The following is a 17,904-nucleotide window of genomic DNA, read 5'->3' as shown; positions in this document are numbered from 1 at the left end:
TCCTTTAATGTACTGGATGCAGACTTTTTTTTCATGTCACACTGTACAATGTTTATCTTTTCTTGTCCAAGTCTTTGTGCTAAAAAATGCATCCATAGCCTTGCACATTTACAATAATTGCAGACCATGTCACTATTTGTAAATCATATATAAAAGAAGGATGCAGCGTTTACACAATGTCGGCAGAATGAGATTCTAACTCTGGAGGGTTCAGGCATATTTCCAAGATGGTGTCACTGCCAGCCTTGTAAACAACCGAAATTAGGTGCCTTTGTTGCTATGCTGTTTTTGTGTTTGTAGTATTTTGTAAGCTAGTAAAACCAAATACAAATCAGCAGTGTAGCTTTTTAAATTAGCTGAAACAATTGTATCAGTGTTCATTTTTGATTTGATGTAGATGCACAGTAACTGATAGTGATTTAGGTTTTGCTGCCAAATTGCCGGCGGTCTGTTGACTCTTCTGTCGGTATTTTGACCAAGTGGTATGTACAGTAGCTGTCATAAATCCCTGATGTCTGTGGATTGGAATTATACCTAGGTGACTGACATAAGGAGTGTCTACTGTCTGTAATAATGCTCTGACCTATGACGTGAAAGCAGCATTAGTACTAGCTTATCACCCCGGTCTCACTCCCAACTCGTCAAATTCTGAGCTTCGTCAGTGGCCCCCTGTGTCAGACACAGACGCACAAAGGCACCCTAAGCGGCGGTAAGAGACGCACCAGGCGGCAACAGTTTTTGACGTTGTGGGAAACCACTGTAGCATAAATAGTGAGAAAGTCCACATATGGTGGGCAGATGGAGGCAGATGAGTCACATAGACTCAGGACTTTCACCCTGGAGCCAACTGTTCTTTTCCTGTTTGAAACTAAAAGTCAATCGACTTATTTCAATAACAACGTTATGTGTTGATATGTGTAGCATACTACGCTAGTGACGTATGTCATGTGACGATACATTATGTTAGTACAGCTGTACTTTTTTTAAGCAAAACAATGTTTTTTTTCTAAACCTAATCATGTACTTTTGTTGCCTAAACTTAAGAAGGTAAACTAAAAAAAATTATTGTCACTTACATTGTAGTTTATTTTTGAAATGACACAATAAATGTACAAGCATAAAATTGCACGCCATCCCTGGGTACCCAAAGTTGACGCAGTAGGGGTCCCTAGCGCATCATATTTGACATGTACGGTTTTAAAAACAATGTGTTTTGACAGTGGTCCCTGAACCTATCAGACAGTGAAGAAACACTTAAATAAACAGAACTAGACAGCAGATACCCAAGGTGCAATGCAAAGGAGGGTCAGTGAAACTGAAATCACACTATTTCCCTAGCATTAAATGACACGCAATCCTTGGGCGCCCAAAATTGATGCAGTGGGGGTTCCTGGTGCATCATTTGACATAGGGCCGTTGACCAAGCGTTAGTATTTGACGAGTTGGGAGTGAGAATGTGTTGCTTATTTATAAATCAGAATTTAACAAGCAAAATAGCTATCCTGTTATATCTAAGAAAGAAAGAAAGAAAGAGAAAGAAAGAAAGAAAGAAAGAGAAAGAAAGAAAGAGAAAGAAAGATTTGTTTAAAACTGTGTAGTGTATTTTTTATGCTGCTGTGTATTCTGGCTGCTGAGGCAACAGGCAAAGTAATCAAAAATAAAAATAAAAACATTGATCTACCTTCACGGTTGTAAAAACAATGTGTTAACAGTGGTCCCTGAACCTATCAGACAGTGAAGAAACACTTAAATAAACAGAATTAGACAGCACAAACCCAAGGCGCAATACAAAAGAGGGTCAGTGAAATTGAAAACACACTATTTCCCTGCTCTATATCCTATTCCTGTACGCTAGCCCTGTGCATCTATATGTGAAATAGATTCCTATGCCATCCAGAGTCCTTCACGCTGCTTGGTAGCGACATCCCTAAATATAAGGAAGGTAAGTATGCATGTAGATTAGGTCGAGCATGGGAGACGCACCCCTAGAAGGAGTTGGCCTGTTTTAGTGGAGAAAAGTATTTTCTGTTGGAGAAAGAGAAGCGCTGCAGGGTAGGCTTTTCTGCAGCGTCTGCAAGAAGAGTGTTCGTTTCTGGAGGTGTCTCCTTTCTATGGGGTTTGTTGTGAAAAACTGGGAGGCAAGGAGAGGACTTAGGAAGGTTTTGGGGATGCTGGGGGCTTCTAGTAGCAGGTTATCTGTTTAAATAAAGCCCTGCAAACCTGTGTGATAGGGGAGCAAAAACACACATGCAGGGATTTTTTTTCTTTTTTAAGGGTATCTGTGCAGACACACTCTGAAGCATGTGCATAAAAAGCAAATAATTTCAGAAGTTAACATGCAAGCGAACACAACCAGTGTGCCTCTTTTTTTTCCTCTGAAGCATTATGACTTATTGTTTCCACCCTTTAGAGATGCTGAGTTCTGTTTGTCTGTTGTCTGTAAAACATGTTTTATAGAGAACTGAACAATAGTAAAGGCTGTGTTTCTGTGAGAGCAGATTTCTTTTTGTGGTTTTGCTTCTGGGGTTTTGAGTTTTTTTACTCTAACAGCTAAATTAGAGCAATAAGCATGAGTTTACCATCACAAATGAAACACAGTCAAACAGGACACAGTGCTCATTTCATAGGCCGCAACAAAAAATAAAAAAATCACTCGAGCCTCTGCTGCTTTTTTAAAAATTCCCTGTGTGTAAGGGCATAAGATAAATAAAATAAATTGTGTTCCTCTCTGCTCACGTATTATCTGTATGTCTGCGAGAAACCCAGCGAGAGGAAGAAAGGAAGATAACGAGAGGGAGAAGGAAAGAAAGAGATGCTGACAGACACAGAGAACGAGTGTGAAAGTACTGTAGATAAAGAGTGGAGATTTCAGATATAGCCGTTAGCAGTTCAGCCATGATGGTGGCTGAACACAGCTGTCAGACCCAGATGGTGAGGTGCTAATAACATTCAGAGTTTTGCAGCGCACCGTTTATTTTCTAATAATAAAACTGTTAGCGCTTGCTAATAGCATAGCCGCTGCCTGCCAAGCACACGTTCCGGCTGACACTCACACCACTCCGCTGCCATTTACGTGCCATACTGCTGAGCCCAATGGGTCTATAGTAGGACCTAACACAGCCAGACACACGCTCACACACACAAACACACACACAAAGTGACCAACGAGCTGTTATGTGTAACCAAGCAGAGCGTAATGACCTAAAGTAATGAACAAGTGGATGTGAATGTTATAAACATGCAAAAATAAATATACATGTGGAAATGAATGTAAACACACACACACACACACACATCTGAGAGAGCCTGCTTCAAACACACCCCTGCATTATCAAGATGGCTTCTGGCTCTGGTAATACATCAGCTTTAAAGGAGCAGCCTTTGCATATTACTTAAAAAGTGATGCATGATACATTAGTCAATTAAAATCGACCACGTCCAGATTTTAAAAATGTCTTTATAACTCCGATGACTTTTTGTGGGGAAGCAGAGGCAGCATGGATTGTAAGACAATTAAGTTTGAGATCAGATGGTATAATTTTTCTGTGAAAAATGACACTTTCCAGTTAACGTTTAAACCTTTCACAGATGCTGCGGAGGAACCCTTGAGCAAATCAGCCAAATGCACCGCAGCAGATATTACAGCAATCACCAAACCTGCCTATATTTGATATTTCCTACACAAGGATTGTGTTAAAACGTGCATTTTAAAGTGTTTGCTTTTAAAATTTGATTATTAAGATAATGGATCAAGGGAGCAGTAATCTCAGTAGGTGTACACCGATTAAAATCTCTTAAAATCAACGTGTTCAAAACAGCACTGAGAAAATATATAAAATGATAGATCACGTCGTAGCAAATCAAAGAAAAGTCAAATTCATGAATGGGTTGTGTCTGGACAGTAAATCTGGGCAGAACACCCACACTCCCAGGGACAAAAACAAAAGGTGCTATTCTGCCAAAGTGCTGACTCATCAGAGTGCGTCCTACAATAGAGAGCCACTGTGGCGTGACACAGTATGTCACTGACCCTAAAAGACTGCTGTTTCCTTTTATAGACTTTCCTTTTTTAGGTTAGATCAGTTGTGTGCAGCTGTGCTTAATTCTAAATAATTGTATCTGCCTGTTTTTTCATAACAGGAATATATACATATATTCTGACATTTCTACTTTTACTCAGTTGCTTACAGTTAGTAGGGATGGGAAATATCAGGAGATAAAGATAGGCGTGACATGCAGCAAATGTCCACAGCTGAAATCGAACCTGTGACATTACAGTTACATGCAATACATCTTAAACTATCGGCTACTGTGACACCGCTCACTTTGCTCTAACTTCTAATATCCGAACAGTTCGTTAAAATGTAAGGGAGCTCTGTGTGTGTGTGTGTGTGTGTGTGTGTGTGTGTGTGTGTGTGTGTGTGTGTAAGAAACAGAAAGAAACAAGCTACATTTGTCAGTATCATACGAGTTGTCTCACTCCGCAACTTATTTATTAAATATTTCAACAGGAGCCAATTTCCTGTTAAGTGTCATTACAGTGTTTCTGCACACACGTACGCCTCCAAAGTGCCACAATTAATTGGACTTCATTTCCAGGAGATAATTTCCGACTGTTAGGCAGGCTGTAAAAGCACATCACCATGCACATAATTACATAGGAAGGCAGGAGCAGCCTGCAGAATTTATCTTCCACCCCAAATATGAGAGGCTGGTGAGTGGGACTCTGCCACAGCCTTTGAAGAGGCGTTTATGTCTGTATGCAAACGGTCTCTAAATGAGCTAGCACTGTCACGTCACTGAGATGCAGCTTCATTTGGGCGTACACTCACGGAGCCCCTCAAAATATTTAGCGAATGAATAAATGACAAAGACGCTGGATTAAATTACATCACTCTGGTGGACAAATAACAAACACAGAACAGTACAGAGACAATAAACCAGAATAGCTTAAAACCCCAACATGAATTAACTTTAAATTAACTCTGTACACTGCGCCAGGTCTCCAGCTGTCTCATGTAGCTGAAAGCAGAAACCTGTGTCTTGGGTAATTGAGCTCCCCTCTGCCAGAGTTATCATTTTGCCTATTATGCGGGGATATGTAACACAGCAAAGCAGCTAGATTCTCTCTAGTTGGCTCAGAAGTGAAGTCACCCCTGCTCTGCAAGGTTTGAAATGTACAATACTAAAGACACGACCAGGGACATGGGACACAGGGCTGCCAAGTGACACAGCGGGGGGCTTTTGTTAAAGGTCTTTCCAGTCAGAGTTGGTGGAAAACTGGAATAGAGCGGAGGGATGAGAGAAGGAGGGTTGACTTAAAAAGGAAATTAAATGATTCGTGGAAGTCTATGAGGTGGATGAAGCACTGGTAGGTTGTTAACATGGAAAAATCTGGTCTTTCTGTGTGTATGCCTGCATGTCTGAGTGTGCCTGTGTGTGTGTGCGCACATGCACGTGTATGTATATGTGTGTGTGACAGAAGGTTCCGGGGCTGCTGTGTGCAGTACCGGCTGGCAGGGTGGCTGTCAGAATGGCCCTGTTTCCTGTGTCAGCTCTAAAATAGGTCCAAACACAGCAGAGATGCACGACACACTCTGGCTATTTACAGCACTCACACAGTGTGTGCGCAGGATGCTGCCAAGTGTATGGAACCAGACGCACTCTGCGTTGTACTGTTTATGCTCTCAGACTGTACAAAAAAAAAGATGTATTTACTTTGAAAAACATACAATACGACAGGCAAAGAAGGAGGAATAGTCTCAAAATGAAAGGCAGAGACAGTTGATGTCCTTTTGTGGGATGTTTTTCGAATCACAACAAAATGTGTGAGTGTGAGTCAGTGTGTGCACGCCCTTGACCCCTCCATATGTAGGTGTTGTGAGAGTCTCGTGTACGGTAAGGGCGCTGCGCCCTGCTTATGTCACTGCACCCACCTCCTGTTCACTGGAACGTTGCCCTCTGTGTGTCCGTGACAACCACCAAACCTCCCAAATGACGCAGACATACTGCCACCTTGCCGTCTCGCTCTGAGCATGCCCAGTAAAACCTTCCATGTGCGCACAGAGGTAAACAGGTTCAGAAGTCCTACACTACAGCACGTAGGAGTAGGTTATTCCACAAATCTGTGATCATATTTCCAATCAGTGGTCACACCTCTACATGATCTTGTGTCTTCATTTGTATCCTTGTTTCATTTTTTTCACAGAGACACGAGCTGATGGTGGCAGTTTGGGTCTGAAAAAATAGTAGCAGATCAGGGATAGATGCCAATATTTTTAAGCACTGGCTCCACTGGCCACCAGTCCCCTACATTTCATGACAAAAGTACATTTTTGGTGTCCCAAATGTAAGCTTATAAAAAAATAGCCTACAGAAAAGGCACTTAAATGCAACTTAACACAGCATTCCTTAACTGTGACACTTCAGAAATGAAAAGACATTAACAAAATAAAAATATCTTTGCTTGCTAGCACTATAAAAAGAAAGACATGATTGATGATTGATTTTAGGAATAAAATCTTTGTTAACTGCTTTAAGATGTAAAGCAATTTTTAATCAGTACATACAGTTTCTGTAAAAAAGTACAAGTACCGCAGAATTGGAGTAAATGTATCTAGATACTTTCATCTGTCACCAAAGTGTCTCTAATTCCAAACTCAGAATGACTCAGCTGAAGTACTTTAGCACATTTTTTTTAATGTCATCTTGCTGTGTTGTTAAATTAAACATTCACTGTTCACTGTTAAAGCTTCAAGTTCCTCTGAACATACACTCTTATTCCTGCTGTATTTAACTCCGTTAGTTGTTAGCTCTATTAGCTCCGTTAGCCAAACACACCACAGTACTCAACTGCCCGCTGGCAGCCTAGCTTTCCTCCCAGTAAATTTGTGTGTCTAAGGATGGCGAAGACATGACCTGCCCTAATTTCCCTCTGACAGGCTGGTACTTGTTGCCTCATTGGTTGGGTTGGGTTGGTTAGGTTAAAGCAAGAGGACTGAGATTGGTTAGGGTTAGGGTAAGAATTTCAGGGTAAGCCAATCGGAGGCAGAGTAATGCAGGTTATGGTTATGCAAATTCACCACCTCCCAGTGACAGTAACTATAGACTAGTAACATTAGAAGATGTGCTCCATTGTAGTCAGTGCTGTATTCAGTTTATTTGCTCAGTGATAATTTTACATATATACATAAAAAAAATCACAGATGCTGCCTCTAGTGTCCAACGCAAGGAAGTGCATTTTTTATGGATGGATAGAAACCTATGGATGGATAGAAACCTGATAGAAACTACCTGTAGTTGTGGGGGAGAGGCAAATTTTGTCCATTTTTGGCTATCCAGTAGTTTGGAATATGCACTTGGAACATTAATGGGACAAAAACAGGACCTGCCAGGTATGTGGCATGTTTTGTGAAATATTTAATTTAAAAGACGTATCAACGGCTGAATGACGATCTGACTGTGTATAATGTATAACCATATTTTAGCAGAATAACATTACTCAGATTCACAATGTGTTCAGACTAGATAAACAAGTTATTTCGAATCATACAAACTCACTGAACTGAAGGAAATAGCCTGTTAACCAGTTAGCAGCCTGTTAACTAAGCTAGCACACTTGTCATACAGTCTCTCCGAAATCCACTGCAAAAGTTCAGTTTTTTTAACGTACTTGAGGCAATTTCCGGATGGAAATATTACAGAAGGCAGGAGTTTCACACGCACATACATAAGTGGAAACAAGGTGTTAGTCTCAAGCCCTGGCCATCTATTGAGGAGTACCGTTGAACTAAAAGGTGCAAATGAGGTGCAAGGTGCAAATGAATCATTAGTTCCATGAATTTGTGGAACTAATGTGTTGGCAAAGTCTTGCAGTATGTTTTTCTTTATTTAAATTTTATTTCAACAGGTAATCTCACTGGGACACGTGGTCCAATTCTCAAGAGAGACCTGATAAAACTTGGTGACCACTGACAGGGGACATCTGGTGGCCACAACCAGGGATTGGCACAGAGATCAAGGCCGTATAGAAACTAAGGCTGATGTGTTGATACGTCAATACCTTTGGTATTTGCTAATGAGTGGATCCTGCAGCTTTGGATACTTTTATAACAGCTATGTTCCTGGAAACCAGGCTACCTGACACACTGTGTCATTACCCAACACAGACACAGTCATCCATAACCACCACTGACCATTTCCTGCCACAATTGTTTATGTTAAGCAGCAGAAAGTCTGTCAGCTGTCAAATCACATCAGCTACACAGAAGTGTCAACAGTTTGACCTCAACAACTCCACCACAGACTGTACATGAGGAACTGAGCGATTATCTCGTGAGAAATTTGTGTATCTCAAGTGTCATAGTAGATACACAGTTTAACTGTCTCTTTAATGTTAGAATTCTTAGCTGCTGGCTTCCCAAAGATCTACCTTATTAAGGGAGGCACCCAGTCACAAACAAGACTGACTCAAGTCAGTTTTGATGTAGGCTTGTGGGAAACAGTCCGGACACGGATTTGACGTAATCTTGTGGCCGCTCTGTTTTGAGAAGTTCCACCCCCACTGTTCCCAACCAACGCACCCTTTACCTGATCAAGAGTCACTCGTATCTTAGCAGGCTTACATTTTTGCAAAATGCCTCGTCTGTCGTGACGCTCTGACCAAATTAGTTCAACAGTTTGTAATTGCATGCTTGTCCACTACCTCTGTGATGTTTTATCTGCTGCTATTTTTAGTTTCGCAAGTAACCCCCATTACTGGAGACACCATAACATTAAGTTTCGGTCCCTGTTTAGTTTCGCTTCGCTGCTCACCCACATGTTCTCGAGTGTGCACTCCTTCTCCTCTTCCACTCTTTCGTTAAATGTTTTTTTATATCAAAATTTCCATCCCCGGTTTCAATTAAGAAGCCGATCTCTTAATGACTGTCTCTCGAGTGAGGTGAGAAAAAGAGAACGAAAGAAGACGCCTAAAAACCGAAACATATTTTGTAAGTGTATACGGTAAAAACTACATGCGTGCACAGGCACACACACACAGCAGGTGCCTTTCCCAAAATACACTGGGAGAATATATAAGAAATATAACAAAGCTGAGCCAATGCCCTTTCAGAATCTTTGCACTGTCCATCGGCCAACCTGTGTGTGCATGTTTATGTCTGTGTGTGTGTGTGTGTGTGAGCGTTTGCATCTGTAGTGTTTGTGTAGGAGCAAATGAAAGGAACTTGGTGAAGAGGAGGCGGCTGTATGATAGCAGCTATCAGCGCGCACTGTGTCAGTTTTCAGTCATGAGGACCTTTAATGCATACTGGTTGAAGGAGAGGAGGAGGAGAAGGAGGAGGAGACTTATCTAGAAACTGATAAGACAGCTCAGGCCTTTCTCAAATAATACCGAAATTATTTTAATTGCTTGAGAGAGCGGCAAAGCTTTGAATTGCATCTCCCTGTTTCTCTTTGCCTGCATCAATTCCTGTGTCTGTCATGATCCTGCCCCATATGGCTCCCCTCCCCTCCCCTGCTGACTCGCTTCACCTCATTGTCTATCAAGTTCTCCCCAAAAATATCTTTTTATATACTTGAAACTGTCAGACTATATCGGGGGGCTGCTGGTGAGCGTGTGTGAGTGCTTATTTCTGTCAGTGTTTTATGTGTGTGTACCGCTGTGTGTGCTCGGAGCGTGTTAATATACAGAAGTCACGGGGTCGATGTTTAACACCCAGGCACTATATGACCAAGCTTTGAACCAGAAAAGTGAACCGAGAAATCTTGTCGTAGTTGATTTGTGTGTGTGTGTGTCTGCACGCATGTCTTGTGTGCACTTGTGCTCCATGAACCAGAGAGCTCGGGTCAGATGCCTCCAGTGTTGGGCTTAAAGCTGCTTTGAATGGGCCAGGCTGTGCTCATCTTCTGTCTAATCTTCCTGCTCTGGTGAGTGTAGGGAGGAGGAGAAAAAAAAATCCATAGTCTTTTCATCCTCCTGTGACCACTGTGCCTGTGAGACAGCAGCCGTGGGAATGGAGATGGATACAGGCAGCCCTGCCTCTGACCTCCCTCTACTCCAACACAAGGGTGGAGATAAACAGGGCCACAAGGATCGCTAACATCTTTCTTTCTCAGGCACACACACAGACGCACGCACACACACTCATACCGACACATACACACAACGGCACAGACATCTCATTAAAGCAATAGTAGGTGAATGTTGCAACAGCAGTGTGCCACTGGGAGAGAGGTCTATTAGGGATACTATCAAGAGACGGGGAGAAGGAAATGAGAGTTTCCTGTGTGCATCTAATTCTGGTATGGCATATGTGTTTGACGAATGTCTAATTTTGACCCAGAGATCCGGCCTGAGGAGACGGCATTATTGGCTGAATCATTATGATAATGCAGTGACTAGAGAGTTGATAAAATAAATATCTATTACCCAAAGCGTGAGTGTGTGTGTCAGAGAAAAAGAGACTTGTTCGCGTGCAATTCTGTGTGTACGTCCAAGAGCGAGAAAGACAGCAGAAACAGACGGCCTGAGAGAGGCGACGGCAGGCAGTTCATCCTAAATTACTCTTCCCTCCTCTCTGTTTCCTGGGGATTTTGGAGTGATACTCCCCTCTTGCTCCCTCGCTCCCTCAGCTGTCACAACCCGTCACCACAACTATTCCACTTCAGCCGCAGGGATGGAGGGAAAGCTTTGTCCCTCTCCATCACCCTCCTTTCACATCCCTCTCTGTAATGGTAGTTGTGGCACACTGGGTTGTATATTGAGAATGCATTTGCTGCTGTGACCTATTGGTTTAAGGACACAACAGGAAACTAGCAGTGTTTTTTGATAATTACTCAAATTGGAAAGTAAACATGGAGCCATTCCTTTGGTCATGGCTAGGTTTCATAGAGATGCATGTGTCTTATTATGGTTTGTCAGGGGTCATTAGTGTAATCCAAGCAGACAGAAGTTTATACTGAGAGAAGTGCGCCATAGTATTCTCTTTCTGTTTGTCTTTTTTTTCGTCTTCTTTTTTTTTTAGTATCTATATGCAGCCGCTTCCGATAATGTCATCCTACACTGCTCTCCGCTGCTTGCAACCAGAGACTATCAGCTGTGAACTCATCGCTCTCCTTTAATGGCCAGGTCGCAGCGAGAGAGAGGGGAAAAAAAACCCTAAGAGCATTGCAAAGCACTGAAGATGTTGTGTATGTTCAATAGAGAGACTGCGAGAGAGAAAAGACAGTTTCCTTAGTTCTGAGACGGAGCGAGCAAACTGGGACTGTGGGTCTCTTGTTTTCTGTTTTTGTCTCTGCCACAACATTCTTTCCCAGGGGTCACACACCCTTCCAAGGCAACAAAAAGACGACAGCGAGGTGACCGGCCGAGTTCACAGCTCGGCCTGGCCCGCCGTGCCTGTGTGGACACTTACGAGAGTAACCTCGCGACACGTGGCCATTAACGGAACGTGCCTCCTGAAGTGCAGTGGTGACATGCGGAGAGTGTGCCGCTCCTCCAGCCTCCACTCACTACATTGTGTCTGCAGAGAGCCCTCCCTCTGCCAGGTCTCTGAGGCCATGTACTCTCCGAGGGTGACACTACCCAAACTCTGTAATTATAAAACGCAAAGAGCATTCCTCAGCCTGGTTAGCCAGAACTATGAGAGAGAGGGACAAATATTTACCCCCCTCCGCCCGCTCCCTCTGTTCCTCCTCCTTTAACTTGCCCCCACCCCAATAATTTAACAGTAAGAGCAACTCAGCCTTGTAAACACAATAGTTATGTCTGCGCTCAAAGATCCATGAAGCAGACATGCAGGCTCCACTACCCCTGCAGCTACTACTAATACAGGCTCCTCTCCTCTGCTTCCTCACATCACCCTCACCCACATTTCTGTTACCACTCCAAAAAAGCCAAAGTTTGGGTGCCTTGACATTCTTTCAGAACATTTTATTCATTTATAGATCAAATGCAGAATGACAGAAACTCAATGAGATATTTACAGCAGTGTACATTTTGTACTGTGTCAGATTTGAATTTTTCTTTGTCACTGGACACAGTGACAGTGAACAGTAAAAAAAAAAGAAGCCCACTCTATATAACTATAACTTTGTATTTCTCTTCCCTATCAATATTTATTCTCACATGCTGTGTATTCAGTCTGTTGAGGCTGCAGCAGACCCTCTGGGAATCCATTGCCTGCCAATGTTGTCAAACCAAAACACTTGGCACAAATAATGCTTGGGATAAAGTGCAATGCAGTACAAAATAAAATTAAGCACACTACCTCTGCACACTTCTCTATAAAGTTATGCTTTCTTGTCTGCATGAGGAAAAGATCCAGACATTTTTTAACACACAAATATATACATGCAAATCAGAAACATGCTGCACATGATTCAGCAGGAAGCTGAAATCAATAACTAAGTGAGGTGTCAGACATACCAGCAAATTAAAGAAGTGTTGACCTTAATAAAAATCTGTATGGTTATTAATGTGATACCAAATATTGTTTTAATTGTCTGAGCCAAGCTAGCGAAACATAAGCCTCGCCGCAGCAGAGCGCCGGCCACACAACAGAGGACATGTGTATGTGTCTGAGACATGTATTAATAGGATACTCCACCAGACTGTTTGTCTTAACACTTTGTAAACAGCGCGATGATATCTCGGGCTTTAATTCCTGTGTCTGTGCATGCATTATGGTGATCCTGTTTTGATTAGACACCCTAACTCATTTTAATTAAACACATAAAACAGAGAACAGCAACTTTTGGTGCAAGCGTCTGACGGCGAGAAAGCGAGAGAATCGTCTCGGAGGCTATTTGTGTTTGATGTTAACGGGCAAGCACAATGCATTAAGCCTGGAATGTAAGTAATGTGCACTTAGACATAGAGCCCCAGCCACACTGTGCGGACAGCATCGTTTAATGTGCTGCAATAACTCTGTTAGGCTGCTGCTTCTCATTGCCTCTCTTTAACCCTGCGTCTTCTCTATATCTCTTCCTATTGTCACCTCTCTGTATACATTTCTTAAATGGTGCGCCGGTGTGAAAGATGAAAGATGAGCGAGGACACTGCAGGTCTCTTTGGAGCTATTTACTCTGTAGCATTCTGTCTCCCTCTGGTCCTGTTTGTCTGAGCAAAGCAAGAGACTGAAAATACTCCAGAAACATTTGATATGATGCAGCGGTGCTGGCTGACTTTTATTCTTGCTGTAAAAATAAAATACTGAAACATGTTTTGATTCAAGAGTGGAGCTGAACTCTATCAGTATAAATGCAGGCCCAGGCCTCCACAGAGGACCCGCAGCCTGGGTGAATGACTGTGAGAGCTGCTGTATGGCAGGATGAAGTGTGTTCATTTCCTTATTTATTGACTCACTTGCTTTTCTCTGAGTGTTTGAAATTAATAACAGCCAGCAGAAATCAGACAGAGGGATGAAAATCAGCACTTTCCCCGCAGTGAAGCCATTCATCAAGCTAACGAGGGGGAGAATAGGAGTGGAGGAGGAGAGGAGGGGAAAAGTGACGTTTGGAGAGGGAGCAGAGAGCGGGGAGGGAAGCAGGTGCAGTGTGAGGCAAGGGGGGGAGGGAAAGTGACGTTGGGTACAGAGGCGATGAGAAAGAAGCTAAGTTTGTTTGGGAGGAGGAGGAGAGTCATTTGGAGGATAGCAGGGCAGACAGAAGAGGAGGAGCTGCGTGTCACTCTAAAAAAGAAGGGTAGAGATAGAAAGAACGACAAGTTTGACATTGGAGTATAAATAGAGAGGGAGGAGAGAAACAGAGAACACAGACAGTTTCTTCTGGACTGAATGACTGAGGGATTGGCACGGAGATCAAGGCCGTATAGAAACTAAGGGTGATGTGTTGATACGCATGTGCCTTCACTAATTGCTAATGAGTGGCTCCTGCAGCTTTAGATACTTTTATAACGGCTACGTCCACAATGACTGCAGGACTCTGCAAGTGGCAATCTCCCCAAACAATCAGCAAACTACCAGCGATACTGCTACACAATGATGAGGCTCGAGGCAGATGCAATACAGAGCTCGCGTTGGCTGTCTCCAACAGTAGTATTTTACTCCCCTTCCTTTCACTGATGGGTGATGATGGGCCTGCCCTCTCCTCAAAGCCTTCGCCCTTGCGATGGCTCGGTCCCACGCTGCTCCGCCTCCCCCGACAGTCCACCAGAGACCCAACAGTATCTCACACCCAGAGCAGGGCTGACTAAGCACTTACTGCTGAGCCTCTCTTCTCAGAGTGAGAGAGGAGCGCCATGCTGAGAACTCTGCCACGGGAAAATAATTAGCAAAGTGGAGCTCTGCCCAAACACACTGGGCTAAATCTAGTACCACTTCACATACAAATGCAGCCATAAATCTCTCTCTGTCTTGCTTTCTTTCTCTCTTTCTTTCTTCCTTTCTTTCTTTGCACGGAAAGTATCATTCTCACAATCAGGAGTAAAATATGAGTTTCTTGTTTATGTTTATGCTGAGCCATTTGAATTTAATCAAGCGTAATACGGATCATATCTCCAGTGATTGTGGCGACCACTGAGTACAGTCTTCCCAGTGAAAGCTACAAGCTGCTTGGCGATCCTTCTTTGAGTCGTTTCAAGCTGAGAAACTTGTGCTAGGTGCCATGTGGTGACGCAAACTGTGCCCATCTCACTGTACATGGATATCAGTATTTTTAACTTTAAAGTGAGACCACGGTGTCTTTGGTCACCAAGGCTAAATATAGTCAGCTCCTCCTGAGCGGTCTCCAGTTTCTCACTCCTTTCCGAGAGGCAGGTGGAGCAGAGAGGAGTTTGGAGGGGTAGGTGGGGAGGAGGGAGAGCACCCAGTCTTGAATAAATCATCCCTCGACTTTTGACCCATATGGAGCAGGAGGTTGTTTTTGTACTTGTGCGCTGCCTCCCCCCTTCTCTCCGTGGCCTCTTCACCCCTCCTCTTTCTCATTCATTTTCTCCTCCACATGACAGGTCAATCTGGATCGATTTCATCTGCCCTCCATGACTGAGACCAACATCCTGGCACCCAGAAATAGAGCTCTCTGTGATAGAAGAGCCTCCGACCAAGCGTCACCGTTAGCACGCAGCTCGGAGAAGGGCTGAGCGAGAGAGAGGATGGGGGAGCGGAACTATTTTGAAAACATTCGCGAGACATAATTTACTGCGCTGATGAACTACGCTGGTGTCAGGAGGCGAAAGACATGGGAAAGGGATCGTCGTGATGACTGTGGGCGACACTGTTTTAGAAAGTTTCACCTACACCCCTTGCCACATGGTTGGTGGCCTTGCCTACCTGTTACAGTATGCTTATGTGCTCACACACACATTCAGATGCACACACAAACACACAAGCCCGCTTCCCCAATCTATATTTGCTCTCAGCTCTCTCTCTCACAGCCTCTTTCACACACTTACTGTGCATATACACACACCTGGTGTTTTATCTTTGTCAGCATATTCTGGGTCCTTCAACTCCCTGCTGGGCTCTGAACTCCAGTGTCTCTTTGCATGGCGAACCCCTGAGGTGCGCCTGCCTTCATAANACACACACACACACACACACACACACACACACACACACACACACACACACACACACACACACACACACACACAAGCACACACACTAGTCGCAGGTGAGACACACTGGCACTCTCATACCAACGTTAACCTCTCTTTATCTTCTTGCCATCCCAACATCTCACAGTGTAAATACATTTGTGCCTGGAAAATTCTTTCTCTCCTGCGTGTGTTGGGTGGAGGTGCAGTGACACAGTGTCCTGGTGGTGTCTAGGCAGTCCAGGCCGGAGTCAGGACACTCTTTCCCCAGGCAAGGACACGGAGACCTGGCTCTCCGTCTCCATCACTCAGCCTGTCCTCCTGGAGCTACGTGGCCAGACTGCTCATCACCCTCCCCCCTTCCTCCTCATATGCATGGATTTGCATAAAACAAAGACATGGCTCTGCCTGCAACGTCTGCCTCGGTTGAAACCGCTAAGAGCGGGATCGACCAGACCACACCGCATGCAGCCCCTCTAAGCTCGGCTGGCAGGTTGTCAGAGCGCAACATCAGTATAGCGCAGCGGCGTGGCAAGGGAACCGAGATTTACGAGGCTGACTAAGATAGACACCCTCATGGTTTTCCACTTTCATTCGTTTAACATCCGTTCCCTTGGCATTGTTTATATTCTACACCCCTTAGCAGTGAGCAGAGGGCACCTAATTCACAGTGATGACGTGGGAGGAGAATCAGAGCACTTAAAACACTTCATCTAAAGATGATTTGTCCTTGTCTTCCCTGATGGCTTTTGTCCTGCTTCCCCTCCTGAAGTTAAGTGGAGCTGGAGAAAGGCCAGCTACTGATCCCACGCCCCACTTAGACACAATCAAGTAAATAACACTAGATACAAGCACATGAACACACACACACTCACACACATACATACATTCCACCTCACCAAGGTGCGCAGTCATGAAGCTCAAACCTCATCCGTATGTGTCATGACCAAGCACATCATGGCGTTTGCTATGGAACAATCAGCGAAGCCATTACAGGAACAATTGGCTTTGCAATATACATTTGCCCAGTTTCCCCTCTGTCTCTGTGAATTGATTTCAGGAGTAGAAGCTTATTCTTCACTCTGCCTCTCTCCTGCTGTCCGACACTCTCTGTTTTTCCTCTCTGCCTTTTTCCACACCAAAATCCGAACATGTGATTTACATCTGAATGAGTGGCTATAATGTGCTGGTTGTGCTGTTGATCCAGGACGACTGCAAACGTCATATCTGTGCTGTGTGTGTGTGGATTTAAATTAGGTGGGAAAATGCGTGCAGTACTCGGCAAACTTATGGCACACGTGCGATAGGGAGAGATGTTTTAGAGACAGATATTGGCAACATAAAGAAGGTGTGTGCTCTTTAGCATATGAATAGGACCTGACAAACTATGGTGCATTATGGATCCATTATGGAGGCCGTACAGACACATGTGCTGTGTGGTATAAAACACTCAGTATTATACGTGGTGACTGTCTCCTCTCTATTTAATACCAGAGTCTAATATTAATGAATAATTAATATGGATTTCATTGTGTAGGCGCATAATAGGAAACAACATAACCAGTAATTCTGTACATTATAATTATGTTTGCTATTATTTGTACAGCTGTTTTACAAGTCTGACTTCACTCACTGTTTTGAAGTTGAAATTACAGGCAGGAGAAAAACAAAAGCTGAGAGAGATGAAGTAAAAGGTGTTTTACCTCAGAGAGCCAAGGGCACGGAGGATTGGGGGCTTGAAATCACAGATGGAGGAATTTTCTCGATGACCTAAAAGAGCAGATAAGATTGGACAAACACACATAAGAATAGATAAATGAATATCAAAGGCAAAGCCACGTGTCGTCTCCGTCTCCACCTCCTCTGTTTCTCCCACTGCGTGTGTCACTCTCTGCCACCCCGTCAGACACACACACGCACACAGGCGCACGCAAAACAATCACAAAGAAACAAGTAGATCCGTTCCGAGCGAGATTCACTCTCACCTCGTCTGTCTGGCGAAACACAGTACATGTATCATAGTAAGCGTTTGATGCGGAGGGAAATGTAAAAATTTGCATGCAAATAGATTCTACAGGCAGAACCCATGCATCAAAACACTGTAACCACAAGAGACAAAACTAAAATATCTAAGCATACAGTGTGCCGTCACACAGAAAAGGCAAAAGAGTTCCACGCCAAGGCCTTTACTCCTGCTCATCTCATTAAATTACATAATTAATTGTTCCAAAAGGCAGGGAATTTATCATGCAGACACAAAAAAACTATGTTGTGTGCCTTCCCTACACTCTCATAAGCACCCCCCCCCCCCCCCCCCCCCCCCCCCCCCCCCCCCCCCCCACCCTGCC

General features: G+C 43.8%; 1 protein-coding gene across 1 annotated transcript in view; it reads right to left on the bottom strand.

Moving 5' to 3' along the window:
• Positions 1–17,904, bottom strand: part of LOC126394421 (transcription factor Maf-like) — an 86,087-nt gene that overhangs the window by 58,860 nt on the left and 9,323 nt on the right. Inside the window, exon 2 of the mRNA XM_050051231.1 lies at positions 17,260–17,326. Coding sequence (XP_049907188.1) covers positions 17,299–17,326 — 28 coding nt within the window. The 3' untranslated portion in view covers positions 17,260–17,298. The remainder of the gene's footprint in view (positions 1–17,259; positions 17,327–17,904) is intronic.

This window comes from Epinephelus moara, chromosome 1 (assembly GCF_006386435.1).
Source record: "Epinephelus moara isolate mb chromosome 1, YSFRI_EMoa_1.0, whole genome shotgun sequence".
Classification (NCBI taxonomy): domain Eukaryota; kingdom Metazoa; phylum Chordata; class Actinopteri; order Perciformes; family Serranidae; genus Epinephelus; species Epinephelus moara.
Note: the sequence above shows the minus strand (reverse complement) of the source record. Positions and strands in the feature narration are given on the sequence as shown.